The sequence below is a fragment of the Dipteris shenzhenensis genome, chromosome 27 (assembly GCF_047967505.1).
Source record: "Dipteris shenzhenensis isolate YYH24624 ecotype China chromosome 27, Dip_SZ_1.0, whole genome shotgun sequence".
In the NCBI taxonomy this organism is placed as follows: Eukaryota; Viridiplantae; Streptophyta; class Polypodiopsida; order Gleicheniales; family Dipteridaceae; genus Dipteris; species Dipteris shenzhenensis.
The window spans coordinates 22,876,620-22,903,822 of NC_141622.1; the positions used below are offsets into that span (position 1 = coordinate 22,876,620).

Genomic DNA, 27,203 nt, shown 5'->3' on the forward strand with positions numbered 1-27,203 from the left:
ATAAGTTGGTAATTTTTATATAACCTGTTATTGGACGTAGATGTACATTGTAGTCTCTTTTGCTCAATTTTCACTCGATAAATTGTACTTTTTCTCTCATTTATATTTATTGCAACAAGAACTAAAATACCAAGAAAGAAGGACTATAATTTCCTTGGTTTATGACCAAAATAGTGCTAAAATAACTCCAGCGACCCCACCGTTGTGGTTGCATGGAGATACATCTAGAAAAATACAATTAAACTTTCAAAAAATGCAATTGATGATATGGCCCTTGAGGGGTCTTCTCTAGGGGCAAGGGCCATATCGATGTACATTATACAATATCCAGGATGCCACTAGACATAAATGGCATGTCGATATGGCCCTTGCCCCTAGAGGGGACCCCTCAAGGGCCATATCATCAATTGCATTTTGCTTGGTTGTACAACAGAATACATTTTCCTTGGTACATAAATATATAACTCCAAGAACCAGCGTGATGGCTTTCATAGATCTCCTTCTATTTGCCAATATGCTGGTCGTCATAGACCTCCTCCTGTAATATGTAAAAATAGGTAACAAAGCTATAACTCCAAGAACTAGCGTGGTGGTCTCTCTAAGAACCTTGAATTTTGGGCGATGATAGGTCGTTAGGCCAGAGAGTGCGCTGAGGTGATGCCTAGAATGATAGATTGCGTCTCATTATTATGCCAAAAACTAGCGCGGTGGTCTCTCCAAGACAACCTATGATTTGCACAGGTTGCGGGCAAAGAAGTGACAAAAGGCTGCACGATGATAGGTGGTCAGAGGCTAGAGACTATGCTACGGCAGTGTTCCAAATGATAGATTACGTCTAATTATTATGCCAAGAACCAGTGCGGTGATCTCTACAATCCAACAATTTTAATGATCTGCATGGGTGCGTGTCCCAGTGACAGGTGGCAAAGCTACAGCAAAAGGCTACACGATGATAAGTGATCAAGCGATGTAGGCCACAGACTACGCTGCACGAAGCAGTGCAGAGATGCCATGCATCAAGCTATGTGGTGTTTTGAACAAATAGATTGCATCTCATTATTATGCCAGTGCACCTTTATGACGGGAAAATTTTTGCGAGAGTGTGGATCCATGCAAAATTCAAATATTCACCTAGGAACGCATCACGTTACGGCCTCAAAATGGCCCCGAAAATAGTTTCGCGATTGGCTATACCCAAGCAAACGTTGACCCATGTACAAATTAAGCTGAAACCAGCCATGGTTGCATGACGTTCCAACCACCAGGCTGGTTTAGTAAAATAACAATATATTGTTGTTCTATTGTGAAAAATATTACTGTTACACCACTTGTTCAGGACAATCGCATAACTAGGGTTTGAGTTGACCCAACCACGATTTCATGATGTTCCATCCACTGGGCTAGTTTAGGACAATCACATTAAGTCCAAGCCAGCCTAGTTCTAGTGTTTGAGCTGAACCAGTCCCATGGTTGCATGATATTCCAGCCATCAGGCTGGTTTAGGACAATCACATTAAGTCCAAGCTAGCCTAGTAAACTATCCCAAAGCTCAATCACAAACAACCGCCAGGCTTATTTAGGTAGCCATCCCAAAGCTCAATCATAAACAACCACCGGGATGGTTTAGGCAACCATTGACATGCGTTGTATCAAGCATGTGTAGATGATGTGCTCATCAAACATCTTGCATCCTGTCTGCTTTCTACAGATGTCCTTGTTATTTGGAGAAACTCTCGTATTTTCGTGCCAAAACATCACCACTATTGCAATGACTTCCGCACTTAGGTTGTCTCTCCTTTTCTTACATTCTATTGAAGCCCATAGACTACTTGGATCAGGATGATCAAGCATTGCTTCCGCTCTGCATGCATCTCTCGAGGTGTTGGTAGGGTTGTCACTCTATGAACTTTAGGATGCAGGATAAAGCTTGTGAAGACTCGAGACTTGTATTTACCTGAATGGCTTGATGTTGCTACCTCGAATGCTACCACCAATTGTGACATCACAATTCATGTTCTTCACTCTGATGGCAATGATCGAATGCGTGCATCTACAACCACTTCCTGCTGCTGCTCTGCAAGGAGCCTTCTGTTCCTTGTGCCCTGACCAAGCTTTTTAGCTTTTCATTTTTGCAGCCTCTATCTGCTTCTCTTGTAAGCCATGGCAACGATCAGTGAAAAATGACAATGCCAAACCAGAAAGAGAGAAGCTAGCTTGTGAGGCAAGCAAATAATAGAAGATAACTTACCTAAAAGATGACAATGCCAAGCTGAAGATGTCACAAGGTCATATAGACGTGCGTGCGGGTTGCAGGTCAGGGGCGGGGATGGGGACAGGTTGCAGGTACTTAATCTTCTAAGATTTGACAGGCAGGAGGTGTAAAAATTCAAAATTTGCGAGCGTAGCTAAATTTTCATCCGCTAATTTTTTCCCCTCCGGTGATACACATCAACAGACTTGGATATCCCAAACAAGTGCAATGTGGCCTCAAATACTTCAAAATACAAATAGGCCAAAGGGCACGCTATCAGGTTTGATGTTGTGTATTATGAAATGCAATGACCTTTGGCATGCTTATGAGCCATATAGCAAGCAAGTGCATGGAAAAAGAAACAATTCAAAGCTGTAAATAGTGTTGGATTTATTAAAAGATCTCTACACATGCGTAAATTGCACATTTTCAACTTCTTCCATTTTAGGGTGAATCTAGATACCAATACCAACAACTATCAATGTTTTAAGACCACCATGCAGTGGTCCCACTAGTTTGGATTCTAAATTTTCAATCCGTTTGGTTTTCAACAAATCAAAAAAAAGTTATGGACCGTGCCCTCAAATGGGTGTGCATCATTTTAGCACAACATTGGAGGCCCGTTAATCCATGCCTAATGTTCTCATTTAGGTGTGTCGTTGGGTTGAGAAGAAGATCAAGTAGTGTACTTTTGAATGATTACTTGATTGCATGTATGTACATAACAAAATTTTGATGTTTTTTTGAATAAATTGCTATATCCTATAGTCTTTAGGATGCATGCTTCACATGCAACATAGCACTTGTAATGCTTTAACAGTCTCGTTCCAAATCCTTATTCCATAATCTTTTGATCGCATGTTCAAGTTTGGAATATATACTACAACTTGAAGACAAAGTTTACCGCATTCCGTTGAGCAATGCATAAGTTATAGATCATGCAAGATACCTATATATAGAATACTCCCTGAACCTCACAAAAAATGGCTACACCCAAGCAAACAATGACCCAACCTGTAACATGGCCTTAATCAAAGATCCTTTTTTAAGTCACTCAAATTTTGACATTTGTGATAACATTTGTGAGATTCTTGTTTCTCCTAGAAATCCACCTCTCATCTAATCAATCATAAGATCCTTGCCTCTCTATTTCTTAGGGAATATCTGATGGTAACGTTTATTGTAATTAGTGGACAAGGCGCACATCAAGATTGGAATGAATGAATGAATATATATATATATATATATAGACACATACACACACACATATAGATAGATAGATAGATAGATAGATAGATAGATAGATAGATAGATAGATAGATATATATATATATATATATAGAGAGAGAGAGAGAGAGAGAGAGAGTTTCTAACGTTAGGGCACAAACCCTAAGCTATCGAAATTGCTTTCGAAAGTCGATCCCTGAGAGTTTTTAACGTCAAGGCATAGAGGTTGAGCTAAAATTACTCATGAGAAGTGGATTAAGGATTGAAGACACCCAACAACAATTGATTTTAGAAGGTGAAATTACTCATAAGAAGTGGATTAAGGATTGAAGACACGCCCAACAAGAGTTGATTAGAAGCCGAAATTACTCATGAGAAGTGGATCAAGGATTGAAGAGACACCCAACAACAGGAACCACGAATCATGTAGAGGCAAAGCCACGTGTTGATTGCATACTAGCTGTGATGAAAGTGTTCCACCCAAGCTATATGAAGTGATATCTTGCTGTTGTTAAATTACAATAGAAACCATGAAACCATGCTACAAGCTGCAGCTTTCTCTTGTTTATCCTTCTCTCTTTATTATGAGACTCTCCTCCCTTGCGGATATTTTCATGAACTCGATGCAATCCGCTATCGCGTCTGTGGAACACCAGCTTCTACGTGTACTGTATAAAACTGATGTGCTTGCTCCCCCGGCCTCCCCTTGGCTGTGTTTCGAGAGTTTTTCCTCACGGTAATCACGTTGCACAAGAGATGCACGAAAAACTCGTTTGCATGATTTTCTTAACTTTCCCAAAAGAGAGTGCAGAGTGCAAAGCCGAGCGTGAATGCGAGAAACGTGGACTTTGTTGCTCATTTGAACTGCCTTCTTCTTACAGTCTAGCTTGTGTGGACCGAAAAATGATATAAGATGTAGATTTTCACGATTGTGCGGAAGCAGGGTCGTCGTGAAAGTGCTTCTCCTCACCATCCTCTGGTCTTCCAGAATGCTAAATGGAGACTTGTATGGGAAGGAAGAACGCCTTACTGGGAAGACGACAAGCCATAACACTTGTGTAAAGCACCACTATGTTAGGACATGTTTCTGAGGGTCTTTTGCTGCAAATGAACGCCAGTAGATTCTCCACAGACTCGCTTGGCCACCCACTACGTGCTAGGAGGAAGCGGAAGCAGAGAAGGCGGAAGGACGGGTTCAGCATGCTGGAGCGGGAGCAAGGGGCTTTAGAAACATTTTCGAGGACTCCCTGGACGTCTGAAAAGGCAATGACGACAGAGAATGAGGCGCCCAAAGAAATTGTTAAAGGAAGGAGCGACGAAAAAGGAGAAGAGTTGTGGGCGTAATAACTTTAGTGACGACAAAACCAGCTTGCAAGTCACATGAGTCGAAAGAAGGTGAGGGCGGCGGCATGTGCAAGCAGCAGGCGGAGTATCCAGCTTTCGAGGATGGAAGCTCAATGTGAAGGGAAACAACTGAAGCAAAGACGCAAATCAATATAAGAAGAGGCTAATATAAGCAAACAGCTTGCAGTAACAAGCAAAGGTCATGAAAGAACTCACAGCATTCAATGCAATGGCTAATAGATTCGCAAAGAAGACGAGTTAAAGGACGTTCCTATAAGCACGTTACATTGATTCATGTATACAAAGTGGCAAAATACTCTCAATGATGCATATCTTACTTGACGTTTTCACGTGGCACTCAAAGAGAGTCCCCTTCTCACAAAGAGGGCTCTCTGTCGGTGAGGTGGAGGAAGCTCCCAAACAGAAGCTAAGAGGCTATTCCTGCGTTCGCCAATCTTAGCACATATGCCAACCCCCCGGCACAGAGGAGCATTGCCTAGCATCTGTCCCCACGAATAGCATGCTGCACCAGGCCAGTGGAAATTCGTCACCAAGGGCGCATGAAAGTTCTCCTCAGCCCCTAAATGCCTGGGTGGAGAGGCCACATTTTCGTCTCTGCTGGGGTCTGGATTTGCCAATTTGTAGCAACGAGAATTTCGGGGTGATGGAGGGGAACGATGCAAACCTTGGCAAACCTTGGCATATTTGCCAGGTTATGCAGATGCAGGAATGGCCTCTAAGTCCACTGTAGCTATACAAATGAAGGACAGAGCGAGTCAATCATGGAGCGAACAAGTGGACATCAAGTCTGCACCAGAGAAGGGCAAGTGGAAAGTCCAAACTCTAGAGAAGGGACGACAATCTCACAGTTTTACGTGAGCAAAATTGGCAGTTGCAAAGCAGTCACTCACAGACTGGGAAAAGGTCCAGAGAAAGGCACGGGCTATATGGTAGTCTGACTGTCTGACACAACCACATGGCAATTGCGATATATGGTTGAGAGGCAGTAAACTAGAAGATGCGGTCAGAATTGGCGATTGCAACTACGATGCAACACACGACAGGACTAGGGGTGGCGTAGCATCTAGGGCTACCATCTAGCTACTGGATGGGCCAAAATTAGAGGGCTGGCAGTCATCACTACTAGCATGTGTGTAGAAGGGCTTATGTGGCAGTATCCTAGGGCCATGAGCCTTCACATCCACGTGGCGAGTATGTGAGGCATTGGCCCACCCTTTTTCATTTGAGAATAGGAGAGCACAAGTGTGCATAAGCACTGGCTTTTGTTTAATAAGAAAGTTGTAATATATTATCCTAGATTTACAATGTCTATGAAATACAAAATTTGGCTCATGGCCATGTGCCACGCACTATGCGACATCTCAATTGGTATCTTTGCATTAGTTACACTAGCTATTAGTGGTGAATTGAATGAATCATTGAATCAATGCTCGGGCGGGGGGGGGGGGGGGGTTCACTATGTATGAACCCTATATATCACGTGCATTCAAGGCCTATTTATAAAACCCCTTATCTCTGAATTTCTCATGAATAAAATGCATCCTTTTCCAATTCAATCTATAAATTTTCTCTTAAAATACATTTTTTGGCACCCTTCTGTTTGTGAAAATGTCGGAACAAATGAAATTGAATATTCCCTTATGTTGAACTCATGTGATAGTCATGTAAATTATTAAGTGAACCCCCCAAGCAATTACACTAGTTGTTAGCGGTGAATTGAACGAATCATTGAATTAACTAACTCTAATATGACTACGTTCGAAGTACAATATTTGAGCATAAGACCAATAACACTAATAACATCAATATTAACATGAAATAACCAAGAATATTGGCCATGGCATTAATTCCAATCCCTTGTACTAGTTTCATCATCGGTATTTTAGCTGCCAATTATGTTAATTACTAACGGTCAATTGAACAAATCACTGAATGAACTAACTCCAATATGTTTGCATTCAGAGTACAGTAATCAAGCATAAGACCAATAGCACTAACAACAACAATATTAACATGAAATTATCAAGAATATTGGCTATGTAGTATGGCAAATGTTATGCTAGGTAGGCGCCCCTAGCCAAACCACACAAAGCGTTTACTAGGACTCTTGTTGCATTTGATGTGGTCCCATTGAATACTGTGCCATAGCTAGACTTGACTAAGTAATGACATTTCAAGATCGGGAACTTAAGCACGGAATTCGAAGTTAGTTGAAAATGTGTTGTGATCATTTCAACTTTGGGGACTTAAGCATGAAATTGTAAGGTGCTGTAAATAATGAAAGGTGCACTGGAGTATGCTTGATTGTTTCAACATAACTATTGGTAATCGATGCGTTTGTCTAAACATGATCAATTTGAGATCTGTAGATTGTTGTTGGGTCCTTGTTTACTAAGTGCAGATGATGTTGTTCCATGAGATTTGTTGGTTGTATTTGCTTTTGAGGTTCTAGTATGTTGCCGTTGAAATGTCCCAGCACAAAAGTTGGGTAACTAGATGGTCATAGGAACTGATGGGGTTTAAAAATGCTCGGTAAAACTTCTCGAGTATCCATCATTCCAAAGTAATGTTTGTAATTGGTGCATTTGTCTAGATATAGTGGATTTCAAGGTGTAGACTAATCTGTGATAGAAGTGTGCTGTGATCGTTTCAAGTTTAGGTACTTAAGCATGGAATCCTAAGGTGTTGTAAATAATGGTAGGCATGCTAGAAATTGATACGCAATGTAAACAGAACTATGGTAAGTCTAGTACGATTGAGTTTGTTCTAATGTAAGTGTTGGTAATCGGTGCATTTGTCCAAATATGGTCAATTTGAGATCTGTAGATTGTTGTTGGGTCTTTGTTTACTAATTGCAAGTGATGTTGCTCCATGAGATTTGCTATAGCTGTATTTGCTTTTGATAATGTGTTTGTTTTAGCCCCCCCCCATCCAAAAGATCCCTCCCCTTGGGCCTCACATATTATGAAAAATATGTACAAATCTTAAAATCTTGCATATTTTTCAAGATATACCTTATATTTTGTGGGAGGGGGGACATGAAATTTTCATATTTTTCAGTTGCATATTTGAAACTTTTTCAGGAAAGCCATGCATATTATATATGGACCTTGTCCCCCCATACCCTGGATTTTGCACGAGGGTAGTAACATATTACATATTGAGTTGGCGCCCCAGGTCAATGACCATGCCTATTTTTATTTATATTTCTTTGTGGAGCCCAGTAGTTTTATTAGGATCATGTAAGAGGGACAATGAATCAGGACTATTGTTGTTTTCTCTGTCTATTATTGGGAAAAATATACACATCACCATCTATATGTTGGAATATGTATTCCTTGTGTGCACATACTTGTTTGTTTGTATAGAATAAGTAAGGCAATATCAAGTCTAGTGGCACCTTGTCGTAGCATACATAATTGATTGTGCTGATGTCTTGTGGTTATTGCGTATTTGTTCTAAATTTCCTGCATATTTGTTTTGATGACCCTCGAGCACCCACGCTGTCCCGATGCTCGTCATGCCCTTGACCCCTAGTGCACATGTGTTGCTCCTGAACACTAACCCTAACCCCTAAGCTCTCGTGTCAATCCTGACCCCGTTGCACCCCCAATCCCTCGACGCCCCTATCATGCACCCGCATTGTCCCTGGCCTCCATCGTGCACCCACGTCACTCCTAGATCCCAACACGCCCTTGATGGAACTAGTGCCCTAGTGCTCCCACGACAGTCTGGATCCCCATTGCACATCCCATCTGCCAAGCACGTGTGTCATCCTAAGCCCTATCGCACCCCCAATCCCTCGAGCACCTGCGTTGTCCCGAATGCCATTGCGCCTCCAATGTCCTGCACCCTTGGTCCTTGACAACGTTGGCCCCTCGACCTTCCGTGTCGGTCTTGACCCCTGCCACCCGAGCACCTGCACCATCCTAACCCTCATTTGTGCTGCCAGCCCCCCGCATACACATGTTACTATCAGACCTTGACGTTGGCTCTCGAGCTCTCACATCAGCCCCAACCCCGTCACGCTATGAGCCTTGAGCACCCGCATTGCCCTCGACCCTTGTCACACACCCTAGTCACCCTTTACCCCCATTGTGCACTCGTGTTGCCCTTGAACCTCATCCTACAACCGTGTCACTCCTGAACCCTGATGTTCCTCGATGGTGTCAGTGCCTCGAGCTCCTTCATCGGAATGGACCATCATCGTGCACCCAACCGCTTGAGCACTTGTGTCATCCCGAACCCGCAAGCACCTACCATTCCTCAACCCTTGGAGCACTTGTTAGGACCCCTTAAGAACTCGTCGTGCCCCTTATGCACACGTGTCGGGTCTAGGACCCTGAGGCTCGGCTCCTTGAGCTCCCAAAAACTGTGAAGATTTGTCTTCGAGACATTCCGATCTGGGAAGATCTGGGAAGAGGCTATGAGAGAGTGTCATCTTGACTGTTGCGACTCCAGTGGAGCTGTCATTCAGGCGCTTTGACGTCTCTTTTTCGTAAAGCCATCTCGTGAGTATCCCAGCTATCCCATTACCTTCCTATAGCTTTCAGCTAGCTCGAGAGAAGAAGTAGGAGTAGGAAAATCCAATTGGAAGCAACATTTCAGGAATTTTGTAATCTGGATCTCCTGCTAGTCTTGGACGCCCGTGGTTCAGACCCGATCGCATAGACTTCCATTTTAGATTCTGTCTATTCCAGTGGATCCGAGACAGGGGCTAGAATTGAGTTCTACAAAGTTTTACACGATTCAGCGGAGTATCTCGTGGAGTAACCTTCTCTGAGTCATCATTTCGTTCTCTATTGTAGTTTCTTCATAGTTTTCACACAGATGCCACATGGTATTATTTTGCTAAGGTTAATTTCCTAAGGTCTTATTTGCAAGTAAACTGCAGGGTTGACTCTTCGTTTTGCATTTGTCGGGTGGGATTTTGGAGTTCTAGAAGAGGAGATATATTTGCAGATTGTCTTGCTAAGTCCGATTATGTAGTGATGCCCATGTTTTTAAGACATCTCAGGTCCTATTTTTAGTAGTGGTCATTGCCATGGGATTGTGATTTTTGGGATATACCTTATGCAGATCACTCTGGTTGCAGTTTGAGCCATGTGCACTCATTCGTGGTGTGCATTGGGTTGCTATCGATGCTTTATAGACCATTTGGATGCATTGCAATCCTTGTTGGATGCATTGAAATGCCCATATTGCCTTGTGGGATGCTTTATTGATGGACATTTAGCACACAGATGCTATTTTATATTGAGGGACAGCTTTGACACATTGCACTTGATGCAATGATTGGTGCTATGCTTTCTTGGATGAGACATTGATGATTCTTGTGCCCATGGATGGTGTTGACGCTTGAGGCATTTGGCTCTTATTGGCATTGGGTTTGCCATGTTTTGTCATTGCAGGTTAACATTTTCTTTTGGGCCAGATTTTTTCATATGATGCATAGTATATGCACATGATTCAGATGCATTTTGATGCTTTGAGCCTTTGAGGTTTGTTGATATTACCTTCCATTTTGGCATAAATATTTGGGTGCACCTGGTATTTAATGTGATTCTTTCGTGCAAGCACTAGCATTTTGGATTTTTCTTTAATTGCATCATGGCACTAGCATTTTTTATTTTCTTTATTTGCATCATGGCATCCTCTTCCATGTCTAAAAAGGAGTTTTTCAACATTAAAAAGTTTGATGGGATAAAATTTTCTTTGTGGAAAGAACAGATAAGGGATGTGCTTATTCAAAAGAAGCAGATTAAACCCTTGGAAGGGATTGTAGCTAATGCCTGCAGCTATGTCTGAGGATGATTGGAATGAGTTGGATGCATTAGCAAAGTCTACTATTAGACTTCATCTTGTAGAGTCAATTTATTTCACAGTAGTAAATGAGCAGACTATGAAAGATTTGTGGAAAGAAATTATGTGCCACATATGAGAAGGAAACTGCCTGTGATAAATTTTACCTCATGAAGAGGTTGTTTAAGTTGCAGATGAAGAAAGGGGTCTCCATTGCTTCCCACTTGAATGAATTCAAGATTATTTTCAGCCAGCTTCAGGCTGAGAAGCTGAATTTTGATGCGAAGACTAAGACAATATTCCTCTTGTGTTCATTGCCATCCTCATGGGATACCTTCCATACAACTGTCTGTAACTTTACATCTAGTGGAATACTAAAGTTTGAATATGTTTTGGGTAGCTTGTTGGCCGAGGAGATTAGGCGAAAGTCTATGGATGGCAACAAGTAGGATGCAGCCTTAAATGTGCAAAGTGGCCAGATCATAGTTCAAGCGGAAGTCCCAAGAAAGAGGAAAGGCTTGTAGCAAATCCAAGGCACGAAACATTGAATGTTACCATTGTGGCAAGAAGGGCCACATGAAAAAGGATTGCTACAAGCTGAAAAGAGAGAAAAATGATAAGAAAAAGAATGCAAATTGGGGTACAAATAAGAAGGAAGAGAGTCCAAGGGAGAACAAAGGAGAAGTGAAGAACGAGGAGATTAATGTAGACCCTGATGATAGTGACAATGACATTCTCTTCATGTCTAGTCTACCTGCAGAGTTGCTTACCACTTCAGATGATGCATATTCCCAGAATTGGATTTTGGATTCTGGTGCTTCATTCCATGTTATGTACTGCATTTGAGTTTTTCTGACTTTGAATTTTGTGAGCATTCTCTCTATGGGAAGAAGACCAAATCAGCCCATAAAAGAAGGGGAAAGAAAGAGCTTGAAAAGCTTGATTTGGTGCATTCAGATGTATGTGGTCCCATGCCTACATGATCATTAGGTGGGGTTGAATACTATGTGACATTAGTTGATGATGCAAATAGGAAATTGTGGGATTATGCTATGGCTCAGAAGAGCAATTTATTCCAGGTATTTCAGAAATGGCTGACTTTGGTTGAAAATCAGTCAGGTAGAATGCTTAAATGCCTATGGACTGACAATGGTGGAGAGTATCTCTCTCAAGACTTTCCACATTTCTGTGATATATGTGGGATCAAGAGGGAGCTCACATCCCCTTGTACTTTAGAGCAAAAACTAGTTGCAAAAAAGATGAACCATACCATTCAGGAAAGGTTGCAATGTATGCTTTCCAATGCAAGTCTTTCTGGTGTTGTTTGGGTTGAGGCAATGAAGACTGCAGTACATGTGATCAATAGATCACCTATTAAGAGTTTGGATGGTGGTATTCCTGAAGAGGAATGAAGTGGCAAGAACCCTTTACTCTCATTTGCATATATTTAGGTGTGAAGCATATGTATATGTGATGAAAGAGCTTCGAAAGGAGCTAGATCCTAAGTCTAAGAAATGCATCTTTTTGGATTATAGTAAAAGTGGAGAGATGGGCTATCATCTCTGGGATCTAGAAGAAAATAAGATCATACAAAACCATGATGTGGTCTTCAATGAGAAGAAGATGCATAAGAGACCCATGAGGGGTGTGGAAATGAGAAGACTCAATTTCCAGGATGTGAATCCACCTACATATGTTGATAGACAACAAGCTGTCCATACACTGTGAATGTGTAGAAAATGGTGCCACTAGGTACTCCCACAGATACACAATCAAGAGCAGATGATGGATCATCTATTGATGGAAATGACGAGACAAATGTGGCTGATATGCAGGCGGGACAACAAGTTGAAATGCCCTTGAGAAGATCAGCTAGAGTGTCTAGACCGCCTGCATAGATTTGTTCTAGAGGTAGACTATGTGATGCTTACTAATTGTGGGGATCCTTCTTGCTATAGAGAAGCTATGATGGTGAGGATCAACGCAAGTGGGAGTATGCTATGCAATCAGAGATGAGTTCACACATGAAGAATAAGACATGGGACTTGGTTTCTTTGCCACATGAAAAGAAAGCATTGCCATGTAAATGGGTCTACAAGAGGAAGGTCACAGGTGATGATGTGCCTAAGTACAAGGCCCGCTTGGTTGCTAAATGGTTCAAGCAAGATAAGGGTGTGAATTTTGATGAGATCTTCTCTTCGGTTCTGAAGGTGACCACACTTGGATGTGTACTTGGACTTATGGCAGCAGAGGATATGGAGCTTATGTAAATGGATGTCAAGACAACTTTCTTGCATGGCGATCTGCATGAGGAAATTTACACGGTACAACCAAAAGGCTTTGATGAAAAGGGCAAAGAACATTTGGTTTGCAGGCTAAAGAAGAGTCTCTACGGCCTTAAGCAAGCACCTAGAGAAAAGTATCAAAATTTTTATGCATTCATTTACATTACAAAAAATTTGGACTCAAAAAGGGCCCTGAAAGAGAGCCCTTGGACTAGTTACATGGAACGATGAGGTGAATAAAATTGAGTAAAATATTGGCTGTAGAGGGAAATAGAATATTGAAAATGGCGTGACTTTCCTATTTCTTTATTCAATGGACCAAAGATTGATGTAGACCTCCCACTTGCTGCCTCAACTCTCCCATCACGTTTTTGAACTGTAACCAAACTAGAAAACCTAGCTTCTCGACCAAACTTGCACCATTTGTCCTCAAACCAAATCCTCCCATCCAACTACCACACACCTCTCATCCTCTCTCATTTCTCTTCCCTCTCCCTCATTTCTGAGCTCCATTTTGAATTTTTCTTGCTCCCCTATTTTCAACTCTCTGCCTTTCTTTTGAGCAGGAAGCTTCTTTCTCTGTATCGCTCTATCAAGGGATGGAATCTCATGCTAAAATCTTGTCATTTTCCTTCTTTACTTGCATTTCCCTTCCATTTCACTTTCATTCTTTCAAAACCTTGAAGATTTTCAAGCAAGATTCACCCTACCTTCTTCTTGCTCTATCTTGGGTGCTTTTCTTTCAAATCCTACCACTTCTTCTCTCATCTAAGATTCTCTTGCAATCTCAAATCATTTTCGTGCAGAACTTCGAGGCAATCATTGTTTTAGACGAACCATGAATGATGCAGAAGGGTGTTTCGAGCTTAAAAGGAGCTACTGGATGAGACTCTTTGAGAAAGGATGAAAGAATATTGGTTTTCAAGAATTACACTTGCTTATGCATGAAAATCAATCTTTCTTTTGCCCATCTCTCAACACTGGTCTATAAGGGGGCATGATTTCAAAGATCTAGTGAAGTTTTGGAATCTATCCAAGAATCTTTCATGAAGGTTGAGGTGATATCCTTTGGAACAATGCAAGACAGTGAAAAAGACTAGATTTAAATTTTGAAGAGCTTGTGAAGTTGTGGGATCTATCCCAAGTAGATTTTATGTAGGTTGAGGTTGGAGTAGCATGATTTCGAAGAGCTTGTGAAGTTTTAGGATCTATCCAAACATCTTTCATGGAGGTCGAGGTGAGATATCCTTTGGAACAATGCAAGATAGTGAAAATGATGACATTTTAAATTTAATGGTGCAACTTTGAAGAAACTATTACTTTGTACTTTGTTTTGTGTAGTTGTATTGTTTTCTTTTACTACATTGTTTGAAAATGTTGAAAGGTTTTTTTGTTTTGAAAGAAACTTCATGAAAAAGTGAGCTCATAAAGGCTTTCTTAAAAGAAAAAATAGTGCAACAGTAAAAGAGCAGTCCCTACACTCTCACTATGTATATTTTTCTAAAAAATATTGTTTAAAATAGATTTGGAGATGTTTGGGAGCATATGATTGCTTTGTTTGGAGATGCTTGAGAGCATATGTTTGGAGATGTTTGGGAGCATATGATTTGCTTTAAAGCAAGATCCATTAACTTCAGCCTCCTAGAATATAAGAGGAGCCACTGAGGAAAACAAGTTTGATCACATTTTTCTCCAAAGATCCTTGTTTCAAGAATCAAGTATTGTTCATTCAAAAAAATATATTATTATTATTATTTGATAGTTAACAATATTTATAGTATTTAGATGTGGTTTGCGTTGTTTATTTATGATTTATGAAGTCAAGTATGCCTCTAAATTTGCTAATGCAAGTAAATTTATTTATTTATTATGTGATATATTTGTATGTGATATTAGTATTGTTTTCGATGATTTTACCATGTATATGTGCTGATGTTATCTCTATTCATTATTTTTTAAAGCATGCAAGTAAATTTATTTATTTATTGTGTGATATATTTGTATGTGATATTAGTATTGTTTTCTATGATTTTACCATGTATATGTGCTGATGTTATCTCTATTCATTATTTTTTAAAGCATGTTTGATATAGTTTGTTTTAAATTTTGTTTTTTGAATTATTTAACTATGTTTGTGATATTGAATTTTATTATGTGTTGTTTTATGTAATCTACTAAGTTAAGTGTCTTACTATGTTTTATTTATTATTTATGTAATCTATGTATACGGTATTAGTTTTGTGTGTTGAATATATATGTCGTTTTTTGATGTCAATATTTTATTATGTTACGTGTAAAGTGTATCAAACCATGGAGGCCCTTTTAGGAAAAAGGAAAAGGAGGACATCCATTTTCAATTGATGCAAAAAATGCACCATTTCTAAAGAGGAATGAATCCTCCCTAGCAAAGGAAAGTGATTTGTTAGCTCTTCAAAATCAAGGAAAAACACATATGTATTTGTGGTTAGATGGGAAGATATATGTACTAGATCCATAAACTTTTCAGGCTCCTCAATTCCATGGGTTGACTAGCTTAATAAATTTTCTTTGTAAGGGTGAGAATGGTTTGTTAGGATATTGTAAAAGGTTGATTGCTCATGGAGCAAGGAGCCTTTAAACCCACTATGAATCTTTGCTTAACGAAAGAGATAAAAGGATTGCAATGTTAGAGTCTTGGAATTACCATTTGGTATCATATATGCAAGGTATAAATGCTCAAATGGCTGCAAAAGAAGAATGGTATGCTAGCATAGAGAATAAAAATCAAGAATTACAGGAAAAGGTTCAAACATTAGATGCTCAGTTAGGAGAGCACACTGTAAATGTAATTCACTTATAGATGCAAAACACATATCTTAAAGATGATGAGGAAATATCCAAGAAAAGTGGTCATTGGAAGTGTCGAGTGAGGTTGCAGGACTGTTTCAAAACTTTTTTCTATCCACCACGATGAACACTCTGGTACTATGGGTGAAGTGTTTATGAAAAAAATATTAGAGTCTGCTATACAACATCCCAAATTCAAAAGTCTAAAATCAAAGATAACATCTGAGTGAATGAGCAAAATTGTGGAGTAATTCAATGCAACTAATGCACAGGGAGTCTAAGATACTACTAGGATAAGTATGAGGGCATATCTTCTCATGTTTAAGAGCTTAAAGAAAGCATTCCTTTCTATAGGAACACAAGTTTAAGCCTCGCTTCCAAAACCAACCGATGTCGATAAGGCAAGGCATGCTCTCAATTTGGGTGTACTTGATATAGTTAGTGAGCCTCAGCATGTATGTAGTATGCTAACTATGAAAGGAAAGGCTAGAGAGTTGAAAGAATTGGAACTCATAATCAACAACTTTGTGATGGATGTTCGAAGATTTTTGCAGGCGATGGTGAAGTTTTATGATATGCATATGGAAGAATGCAATGGTCAATTAAAGATTGTACTGAAGCTTGATGAAAGTGAGCTTTTCAAAGGTAAAAAATTAGAAAGAGTCAGTTAGACTTTGATGAATAGAATACTAGACCTTCAAGCAGAGCTTGATGATCCAAGGCAGCTCAGTGTTAGAACATGAGATTTTGGCTGGCTGCATTTGAGGTACCATGGAAATTTGAATTTTGATTTGGTAATGGAATATGCTTAGAATATTTTAAAATAGAATGTGAGTTGGTTTTGCAGGTTCCAAAGGAGTCACATTCAATTTTGAAGTGGTTCTTTGATCAGACCGATATCCCAAGTGTGATCAAAGGTCATAACAATGGTGATATGCTTGAAGTTGAGGGCTATGGATCCTACTGCATAGAATGGCATCTAGCTCTGCTGTTGCTGACCTCAAGACTATTAAATGTATGTCTAATGTGGCACATGTAGAAAATAAAAGGCATCCTTGTCCATTGTGCATGCAAACAAGAGTACCATTGCAGCAGGTAGGTAAAAAGAACCAAAAGCAATGGGCTTGTGAACTTGCAGAGATCAATCAGACTAAGTCACCGGATCATGATGTTCTAAAAAAAGATCCTTCATGGAGCCCAATCCTTGAAATTACTCTTGAGAGAGTACGCATTTGTGCTCTTCTTCATGCTATTGTTAGAAAAATTAAAAAGCTAGTGATGTGTATAACTAAAAGCCCCAACAAGAAAATAAGAGGATTATTGCAAGAATTGAAAAGATGCTTTCATTTATGGGACTACACTCTGGGCAAGTCAAGATTATAAAAGATGAGAAAAGATCTGGAAAAACAGGTAATGTTCCTTGTAAGCCAAGTTTTGGAGGTCTCAAAGGCTTTAAAATTTCTTTTTGCAAAGAAAAAGAATGATAGGCTCAAACGTGCTCATGATTTTGATGTATGGCAAAAGCTACACATTGCCTGTTGTGAACGAGGGGGGAGGGGGAAAAAAAGATTGGAAAAAGCTCGAGTTTGGTTAGCTCTTGATATCTTGGTACCTTTGCTACAAAAGAAAAGGTTTGAAGATGATGATGTGGATCATTTCATCAATGCTACGAACAACTTTAGCCAGAATATGGAGATCGCTAAGGGAAAGAATCATTTCACACATTACATGGTAATCTCTATCTTACATGTTAAGATGTACATATTGATTGATCCCATACTTATTAATTTTTTTCCTTGTTTTGCAGCACATTTTATATGCCCATGCATACATGCCATGGCATTATGGAAGCATTGGAGTGTGGTCCACCACTCAGGGCATGGAACAATCGCATTAGTAAGCACATTGTGCGTATAACCGAGCGGAGGTGGTAGAACTAAGTCTAGCCTAATGGCTCAATTCGTTCAATGGTGGTACAGGCATATCAAAATAAGAGTAGCTACAACACTAGCATTCAAAGAGTCCTCAGTGTCCCATGCAATGTGAGATGTTAACATTGAGCGTAGAAGAAGAATACACAATTCATCAAATGCAAGACAAAATCATGCAAGGTGGCATGCAACCCATCATAGAGAAGGGTGCACGTTGGTGGGAGTCAGATGAAATTGCTGGGGTAGACTCTTCTAATGTGGATGCCCATTCATAAATTTCAAATTTTATTTGTAAATTTTAGTTATGTGATGTGTAGTAAAGTCAATGTATCAAGGCTACGAAAAGGAAAATTTTGAGTTGTTTGATATAAATCATAGGTTTCCTGGCTTGTGCCAACTCTACAATCTTGAGTTTATGTTGAAAACAAGTAATTTTTTTAAAAATTAGGGTTTTGGGCCCTATATAAAGCAAAGTGATTGCAATAAAGAAAGCAAATTTTGAGGGTAGTGGAGAGGGCAGTGGTGAGGGTGATGTGGATGCGGAGAGAGGAGAGGTGGTAAGTGAGGTGGAGCATAATGTTGGAAGGCAAGGGGATGAGGTGGTTGTGAAGAGGAGAGGGAGAGGCGAGGCAGAGAGGACAGGGAGAGGGCAGTGAGGTAGTGAGAGGGAGAGGCAAGGTAGAGAGGGAAAGGTTGCAAAGGGAGAGGAGGAGGCAAGGGAGATAAGAGGGAGTCTATGATAAAATGATTTTTTTTTAAAATTATGTTTATGGTCCCTATATAAAGGAATTAGGTCTCATTTTAATTTCATTGTTTAAAGATCTCTCCACTCCCACACTCCAACACCCCCTCCCACTTGCCCCCAATCCCCCATCCCCCTCTCGCACCCTCTCCCCTTCTCTCTCCATCCCCCATGGCCAGGAAAAAGTAGATGGCCAAGAAGCTTGGCCAGCCTACCACCCCTTCTGGTGACAACTCTGGTAGCAATCAACCACCCAGCCCCCATAACCTATAGCGAACCACCCCCCTCAGGAGAACCATCCCATCCTTAGAAGTTTCTAGTGTGGAGGAATGAGAGGGTACTAGAAGATGAGGCCATGGACACGAAAACAGAAGAAGAGATAGAAGAGGATGTCCATCAATAGTAGGAGCACAGGACTAAGCAACACACAGATCCACAACATCGTTCACATATGAGCCAGGGTCCTCGTACAGATGGGGGACATCAATGGCAACATCCTTGCTCAGCATTGCAGCCATAATGTCCACGCCCACTGCCACAACTAGCGTCCATGCTCAGCCCTGTAGCCGCAACGTCCAAGAATGAGAGGTCCTCCCCCTGCAAGGAGTTATAGGTTCAAATCTGGCACCCACTACTACACACAGGCCTTGTTCCGATGGTTAAGCACCGACATTTAGCACGCGCAGGGTGCTAATCATCGGTACACAAAGCGGGTTTAAAAAGTGTCACTATATAGCAACACTTTTATAAATGTCGCTATATAGCGATGTTTATAAAAGTGTTGCTATATAGTGACACTTGCCAGACTTGTATAAGGTCGTTATATAGCGATGTTTTATAGAGAGTGTTTTTCCCCATACCGACCTTTAAAGATAGTTTTACCCAATGACAAAAAAAATTTATTTTCATACATGTTTGATCCTTTGAAAGAATAAAAGTACAAGAGCATGTACATCAAGTTTGAAGCTCATATATTCATGTTCAGTTTGAGATGAAAAAAATCAATGAAGAGTATTTACATCAACGGCTCAGTCTAGTGCACCAAACAAGTCTATCTCCAACTGGGTGTGATTTTTTGGTGAGCTTTTTGTCATGAGCTTTTTTTCAATTTTCATGAATATTGTGAGCTTTTCATTCACCTGAGAGAGAGAGAGAGAGGGGGAGGGGGGGTTTCATAGAGTGGGGTGGGTGGAAAGTTTGGGTTATGGTTGCAGTTAAGAGGAGAGAGGGGGGGGAGGGGAGATAAAGGAAAAGGGGAGGGATGTTCGCATGGGTAAAGTGGCATGGAGAAGGGAGGGGAGGGGAGTTGGAACATATATTTGTCATTATAGTTAGAGGGGGAACTTATAAGGTATGCAAAGAGGAGTGCAAGGAGGAGAGAGAGGATGAGGAATGTGAAACTTATGTTCATCTACTAAATGTAAAGGGGAAGGGAGAGCATATGGGAAATTTGTTCATTTTCAAAGTGTATAATTTGATAGATTTGACCTCATATTTGGATTCCTCGTCGAATTCCAGTCATTTTGAGTACCAACATGACCATATTCTGATAAAATTTGGAAAAATGGTGTTTTTGTTATGAATTCATTTTGGCCTGTTTTGGGCCTATTTTGAGTCTGCGCTAGGCCTGTTTTGGGCCTATTTTGAGTCTAGCGCAAACTCAAAATAGGCCTAGCGCAGACTCAAAATAGGCCCAAAACAGGCCAAAATGACAAAAACACCATTTTTCCAATTTTTATCGGAATATGGTCATGTTGGTACTCAAAATGACCGGAATTCAACGAGTAATCCAAATATGAGGTCAAAAGTTTCAAATTATACACTTTTAAAATGAACATATCTCCCACAGTTCCTCCCTTCTACTTTGAATATGGACATATCTTCCATAATTTTTTGCCTCCTACTGCCACTCATATCCGCCCCCCCCTTGTGCATAGTATACACTCTTCCACCCCTTCCACATGCTATGAAAATGAACATATCCTATATCCTCTCCCCCTCTTTCTAACCTCCCTAGCTTTCTTATAACAAAAACATGTATGGATTTCTAAAAAAAGCTCACAAAAACAAAGGAAATGGTAAAAAAGCTCACATTAAAAAGCTCGCCAAAAGATTTTTCCCTCTCCAACTCTATACCGAGTTAATCTCCTATATCATCATTGTATTTTGGCATCGTACATTCACCTAAGACTTGATCATCTTCTTCAATAAATTTGGGTGATTCTTGATGATCGTCATATTCTTCCTCAATATCGTGATCTCTATCTTCCTCCCGTACAATGTCATTATACACATCTTCCTCTTGCTCATATTGTGATCTTCATCTTCTTCGCTAGATCCATCTAGATCAATTGGATCCGGCATTGGTAGTGGCATCTCCATATCCACATCTCTATCTTCAAAAATTTGCTTACTTCATGGTGCAACTTGGATCACGTACCACCATCTTGGATCAGAACGATCCGGATGAAAAACCACCTATATTGAAGATGGGTGCCAAATGCCATCAATTATATGAAATTATGCTTAGTACATGTACCAATTGATATTTAAAAATGAAAGATTCAATTAATCAAATCATCAGTATGCACCTGCTCACAATGCTTGGGGAGAACAAAGATCGCCACCGTAAATAGTTTTAAATCATTTTACTTCAAGAATGAAAATACCAAATCGTCTGAAATCAATTTCATAGATTTTGCATATGGTCCCACAATAATCCAACTATGAGGAGAGAAGATTTGTATCTGAAGCACTTGCTCGACTATCTTGTGTAAAGTTAGCCATGACTCCACAATCATACATGACTCTCTTTCAATCGATGTGTTCCACGCAAAAATGTCATTGCTATGTCTAGGAGCTCTGGAAATATCAAAGACCCGCTCTCCTGTCCATAAGATCTATAACTCCTCTATCAAAGGTGCCATGTACACGGTCTCAGACTCGGACATCACATGTGCATTGCCCCTAAAAATAGAATCCATCATGTCCACCATACCCTCATCATCATTTGGCACATTCGGGGGACTATACTCCTCAAAGTGTGAAGGTATACGCACACCCTCGCCACCCTCCTCATCCTGTCTCAAGGTTTTGTGTAAATATAAGATCTTGTCTCAAGATTTCGTGTCGTGTACACATGCTATATTAATCATGAACTCAAATAGCATTGACTTTTTGATGATCCATCACCACGTGCACCACCAACGGTGGGTACTAGTTTGGGCTCCTCCCCATACATCCTCAAGTGGTGCATGACAATACAACCTCTCCATAACCTACTCTGCACTCCCGAGCATTGGCACATCATCTGACAAGCTTCCATTCATCCCTTCCTCCAAAATCACAGCACAAAATGCAAGGAAATCCATTAAGATCTAAAAAATAGCCACCCATGAGCTCCTTCCCTCTCTTCTTAGATCAAGTGCCCTAAACCATCGCTATATGGCGATACTTTGCCCTGTTTCATCGCTATATAGCGACGCTTTTAGGGTATAAGTATATAGCGACACTTTTAGGGTATAAGTGTTGCTATATAGCGACACTTAGGGTATAAGTGTCGCTATATAGCAACACTTTTAGGATATAAGTGTCGCTATATAGTGACACTTTTAGGATATAAGTGTCACTATATAGCGACGTTGGGGAACTAAAACCCGAAACCTCACGCGATGCCGTCTTTCACAACTCTATTGTGACAAAAGCAAAAATCTCTCCTCCCACATTATATTCGGTGATCTCGCTTTCCTCCGCTATTCCCCACACTCCTCACCCCTACCAAGCCCCTCTCCCAATACTTGTGCTCCCTCTCCACCCTTCTCTCTCTACTTGTGTGAAAGGAAGTTTTTCAAGAAGGTGTGTCTCTTTAAGCAATGTAGGTTCATTTTTTGTGAGATTTCATTTTGTAAGTGTTGAAGCATGTTTCTCCTTGCATTGCTAAACCTATGTGCTAATTTTCATGCTTGATTTTCAGAGATTAAGGACAAAAAATGAGATTTGGTGAAAGAAAGAAGACTCACATCTTCTCTTTTTGGTTTTTCTCTTCCTCCTCTTTCCCTTCCTTTCGTGCTTTCTCCTTGTTTGTAGGCTTATGCTTGTCCCCTCAATCCAATCCCTTTGGAAAGCTGATTTTCCAAACTCCTCCTTCCTCTAAGAGATTTATCTGAAAAATGGTATGTTTCCTCTCTTTTGTAGGGCCAGTCCACGAAACAACGAGCGGGACTTTTCCAAGCAAGAAAGTGCTTCCTCTTATTTCCTTTTTTTATTTCTGTTATTTGCATTGGCCTGCAGCTAGCGCTTTAAGCACTAGCTATAGTGATGGGCGTAGGAACCCTTTCTTCCCCTCTCTTCTCTTATTCCCTCTTCTTTCCCTCTTTTCGTCTTTTCCTCCCTCTTTTCCCCCTCTTTCCCTCCCTCTCTTATTTCCTCTTCTTTTTCCCACCTCTTTCCCTCCCTCTCTTATTTCCTCTCCTTCCTCTTTTTTCTTCTTTTCCCCTTTGTTTTTTCATTCTCTTTTCCCCTCTTCCTTCCTCTTCCTTCTCTTCTCCTCCCCTCTCTTGTTTCCTCTCTTTCATCCTCTTTTCTTTCCTTTTCATAAGCATATGCATTTGCTTATGTCATATGCTTTTCCTCCCTCTTTTTTCCTTCTCTTTTCCCCTCTTCCTTCCTCTTCCTTCTCTTCTTTTCCCCTCTCTTATTTCCTCTCTTTCATCATCTTTTCTCCTCTTTTCATAAGCATATGCATTTGCCTATGCTTATGCATGAGCATATGCTTTCTCTCTTTTTCTATTTTTTCCTCTCTTTTCTTCTTTTCCCCTCTCTTTTTTCCTTCTCTTTTCCCCTCTTTCTTTCTCTTCTTTTCCCCTCTCTTATTTCCTCTCTTTCATCCTCTTTTCTCTTCTTTTCATAAGCATATTTATTTGTCTATGTATCTCTCTCATAAGCTTATGCTTATGCATGAGCATATGCTTTCTCTCTTTTTCTCTTTTTTCCCCTCTTTTCTTCTTTTCTCCTCTCTTTTCTTATTTTCCCCTCTTCTTTTTCCTTCTCTTATGCTTATGCTCTTTTCCCCTCTCTTTTTTCATTCTTTTTCCCCTTCTTCCTTCCTCTTCCTTCCTCTTCTTTTCCCCTCTCTTATGTCCTCTCTTTCATCCTCTTTTCTCTTCTTTTCATAAGCATATGCATTAGCCTATGCTTATGCTCATATGCTTATGCTTATGCATGAGCATATGCTCATATGCTTTTCCCCTCTCTTTTTTCCTTCTCTTTTCCCCTCTTCCTTTCTCTTCTTTCTCTTCTTTTCCCCTCTCTTATTTCCTCTCTTTCATCCTCTTTTTTGTTCTTTTCATAAGCATATGCATTTGCCTATGCTTATGCATGAGCATATGCTCATATGCTCATGCATAAGTATAAGCATATGCTTTCTCTCTTTTTCTCTTTTTCCCCCTCTTTTCTTCTTTTCTCCTCTCTTTTCTTATTTTCCCCTCTTCTTTTTCCTTCTCTTATGCTTATGCTCTTTTCCCCTCTTCTTTTCCCCTCTCTTTTTTCATTCTCTTTTTCCCTCTTCCTTCCTTTTCCTTCTCTTCTTTTTCGAGGCTCTCTTATTTCCTCTCTTTCGTCCTCTTTTCTCTTCTTTTCATAAGCATATGCATTTGCCTATGCTTATGCTTATGCATGAGCATATGCTCATATGCTCATGTGCTTTTCCCCTCTCTTTTTTCCTTCTCTTTTCCCCTCTTTCTTCTCTTTTTTCCCCCTCTCTTATTTCCTCTCTTTCATAAGCGTATGCATTTGCCTATGCTTACACTCATATGCCTATGCTTATGCTCAGGTGCTGCTGTTGCAATGGGTCACCTTCCTAGAGACAAAGAGGCGAGACGCGCATTCCACATAGAAACAAAGCTATGGTTTATTGAGATGGAGGCCATGGGAGTGACGATCGATTGGGCTGAGGTGGTTGCTCACATGGTATAAGTCTACTCCTACTTGTAATCTCACTTTTTAAATTGTTTTATTCTTTAAGTTCCAATCTAATTTCCAATTAATATGGTTTCATTCTTAGAGTGCAAGCTCAAACATTCCATCAGCAGAGGTGACCGGTGATGATGAGACAAGGGATTTGGCTTACATGAGTTTGACGAGGGCCTAGGATTAGGTATAGCTCACGAGGGCCAGGGAACAGGCCAATGCGACCATGATGAGGATGAGGATGAGGATGAGGATGAGGATGATGATTCGGATGAGGAGTAGTAGTAGTAGTAGTTTGTATATACTTCCGCATGTATATGCTTCTATATGTCGACTCATTTGAGCAATTTTGTATCACCCTTTTCGAAAGGGTAATTTTGTAATAAACAATGTTGTATATCTTCGACATGTATATGCTTCTGTCGCTCTCGGCTCGTTTGAGTGATTTTGTATGACCCTTTTCACAAGGGAAATTTTGTAACAAACAAATTCTTCTGTAGTTACTTTAAAAAAAACATTAGTTAGGCAAAACAGGGCTTGTTGTGGCCCTGTTTAGCCCCACTAATGTTTTTTTAAAGCTTTTATTAATCGTCGCTATATAGCGACATTTACCAGTTTCGCTATATAGCAACGTTTACTAGTGTTGCTATATAGCGATGTTTATTAGTATCGCTATAAAACGACCGTTCTTTTTCAACACTAATAGCGACGTAAATACCGACCTTTGCGTCCATCAAAAAAAAACTTTTTCGTGTAAAAAAGGCAGTATTTCCAGCAAAAAAGAGCCTATGCCTTGTAGTGACCGTGGCATTACAGGAGATCTGCAAGTATCAGAAGTCCGTTGATCTCCTCATCCCAAAGGCTAGCTTTGCAAAGGTGGTGCACAAGGTACTACAGGACATCAACCAAGGTACCATGAATAGATGGTATTAGAGGGGGGGGCAGTAGGGGTGGGGGAGGCCCCTTGGCGAATTTTAGCAAATGCCCTTCTTGGGTTGCAGCATGCAGCTGAGGCCTACATGGTAGACCTCTTTGATGATGTCTAGCTGGCTGCTATCCACAAGAGCAGGGTAACAGTGACTACGAAGGATATGTAGTTTATTGTACATCTTAGGAGACCCAAAAATACTTAGGGTTGTTTTTTGTACTCCACCTTGGGTGATTGTTGGAGATGGTGTATGTATTGCACCTTGGGTGCTTCTCACTGTTGTATTTTATACCTTTGATTAGGTTGATAAGATAGTTGGGAGTCTGGAATTTCCTTAAAATGCAAAATGTCATTGTGTTTTGAAATAATAAAAATCTTGCAGGCATTTCTTGAACTTGTGGATATTCAATAGCCCAATGGTTGAAATCTGACAGTTAACTATAACCAGTCTAAAGGGCACTAGCAGTGTGCAACAAATTTTAGGATAGCATGGTAGTAGTGTAGAGATAGCACGGTAGTAATGCAAGATTAGTGCATGATAAGTTATCGCTAGCATGGTGGTTGGTTCCACTAGGATATGAACAGCCACCAGTGCAGTGGTTTGCTTCATTATTACAAGATGAATGGATTCGTTATGGGAAACCAATGCGGTGGTTGTTGGGATATACTAAAAGCAAGCATGGGATGAAATCTGATGGTTAACGAAATGATAAATAGTCTAAAGGGCACTGTTTTAGTATAGCACTGTGCAATAAATTTCAGAATAGCATGGCAATAGTGTAGGGATAGCACGGTAGTAGTGCAAGATAAGTTATCGCTAGCATGGTGGTTGGTTTGCACTACGATATTAACAGCCACCAGCACGGTGGTTTGCTTCTATTATTACAAGATGAATGGATTTGTAGGATGTGTGGATTTATTATGGGAAACCTGCACAGTGGTTGTTGGGATATACTAAAAACAAGCATGGGTTTTATCGTTTGGGATTTATAAAAACAATTTTAAACCAGCACGGTGGTTATTTGGGATATACTAAAAAGAAGCAGTCTTGATACAAATTCAATTTTGTAGGACAAGTGGTCATATTGTTTCCCTGCAATGAGACTATATACATTTTCTTAGTACTATCTCAGTCGTCCTCGTCCACCGCTCCAAGACACCCCAAGATGTGCTCATGCGTGTCTAAATCCAATTTGAAGACACTCTTGCCCTTCTTTCGTTGTGGCACAGGTTGCATCTGGAACGTAATAGCTCTTACTAGATGAGAGTACACACATGTTTGTGGACTCTTATGTAGCAGTTCGTAATTGCGGCCTCTCTTGGATGCTTTTTTGTACCAAAAAGCTCTAACTACTACATCCCACTTCTCATAGATTGTTCCCCAATCATCCTTAAATGTTTCCTCAACCTTGTACTTAGGTTTTATGCACTGCAACAGAAAGTATGGGTCATCTTCCTCATTCTTCCCAGAATCTGTAACAACTACAAAGTTATCCCCCTCTTCCAAATAGTCAATGAGATCATCGAAACTCTCCCCAAACTGTGGCGAGTCGTTTCTCTCTCCATTGTTTGTCACTCCATCTGAACGTAGAGGGAAAACTTAAACTCGCTCCCATGTCTGCGCAATTGCAATGTTCTCACAATCGTCATGATTCCCTATGATGCTCGCATTACAAAAACAAGAAAGTTTTCTCGTTTTAATCAGTTGGTTGTTTGAAAAGCCCCATATGCTATGCAGACCACAAACTCCTTTAATTTTCTTGCAATCATGTTGGCTTCTCCTTACACTTCATCCACTTTCACTTAATGGAACACTATGCGTACTACAGTATTCTTAAGGCTTTGTTTACTGTATGTTGAATGCGCACCTGTGGAGAGG

General features: G+C 40.3%; 1 protein-coding gene across 1 annotated transcript in view; it reads left to right on the plus strand.

Moving 5' to 3' along the window:
* Window positions 1–27,203, plus strand: part of LOC147884051 (Carbohydrate-binding-like fold) — a 207,168-nt gene that overhangs the window by 13,822 nt on the left and 166,143 nt on the right. Inside the window, exons 2-3 of the mRNA XM_087398136.1 lie at window positions 4,422–4,536; window positions 5,468–5,645. Of these exons, the coding sequence (XP_087254262.1) occupies window positions 4,422–4,536; window positions 5,468–5,645 (293 nt within the window). The remainder of the gene's footprint in view (window positions 1–4,421; window positions 4,537–5,467; window positions 5,646–27,203) is intronic.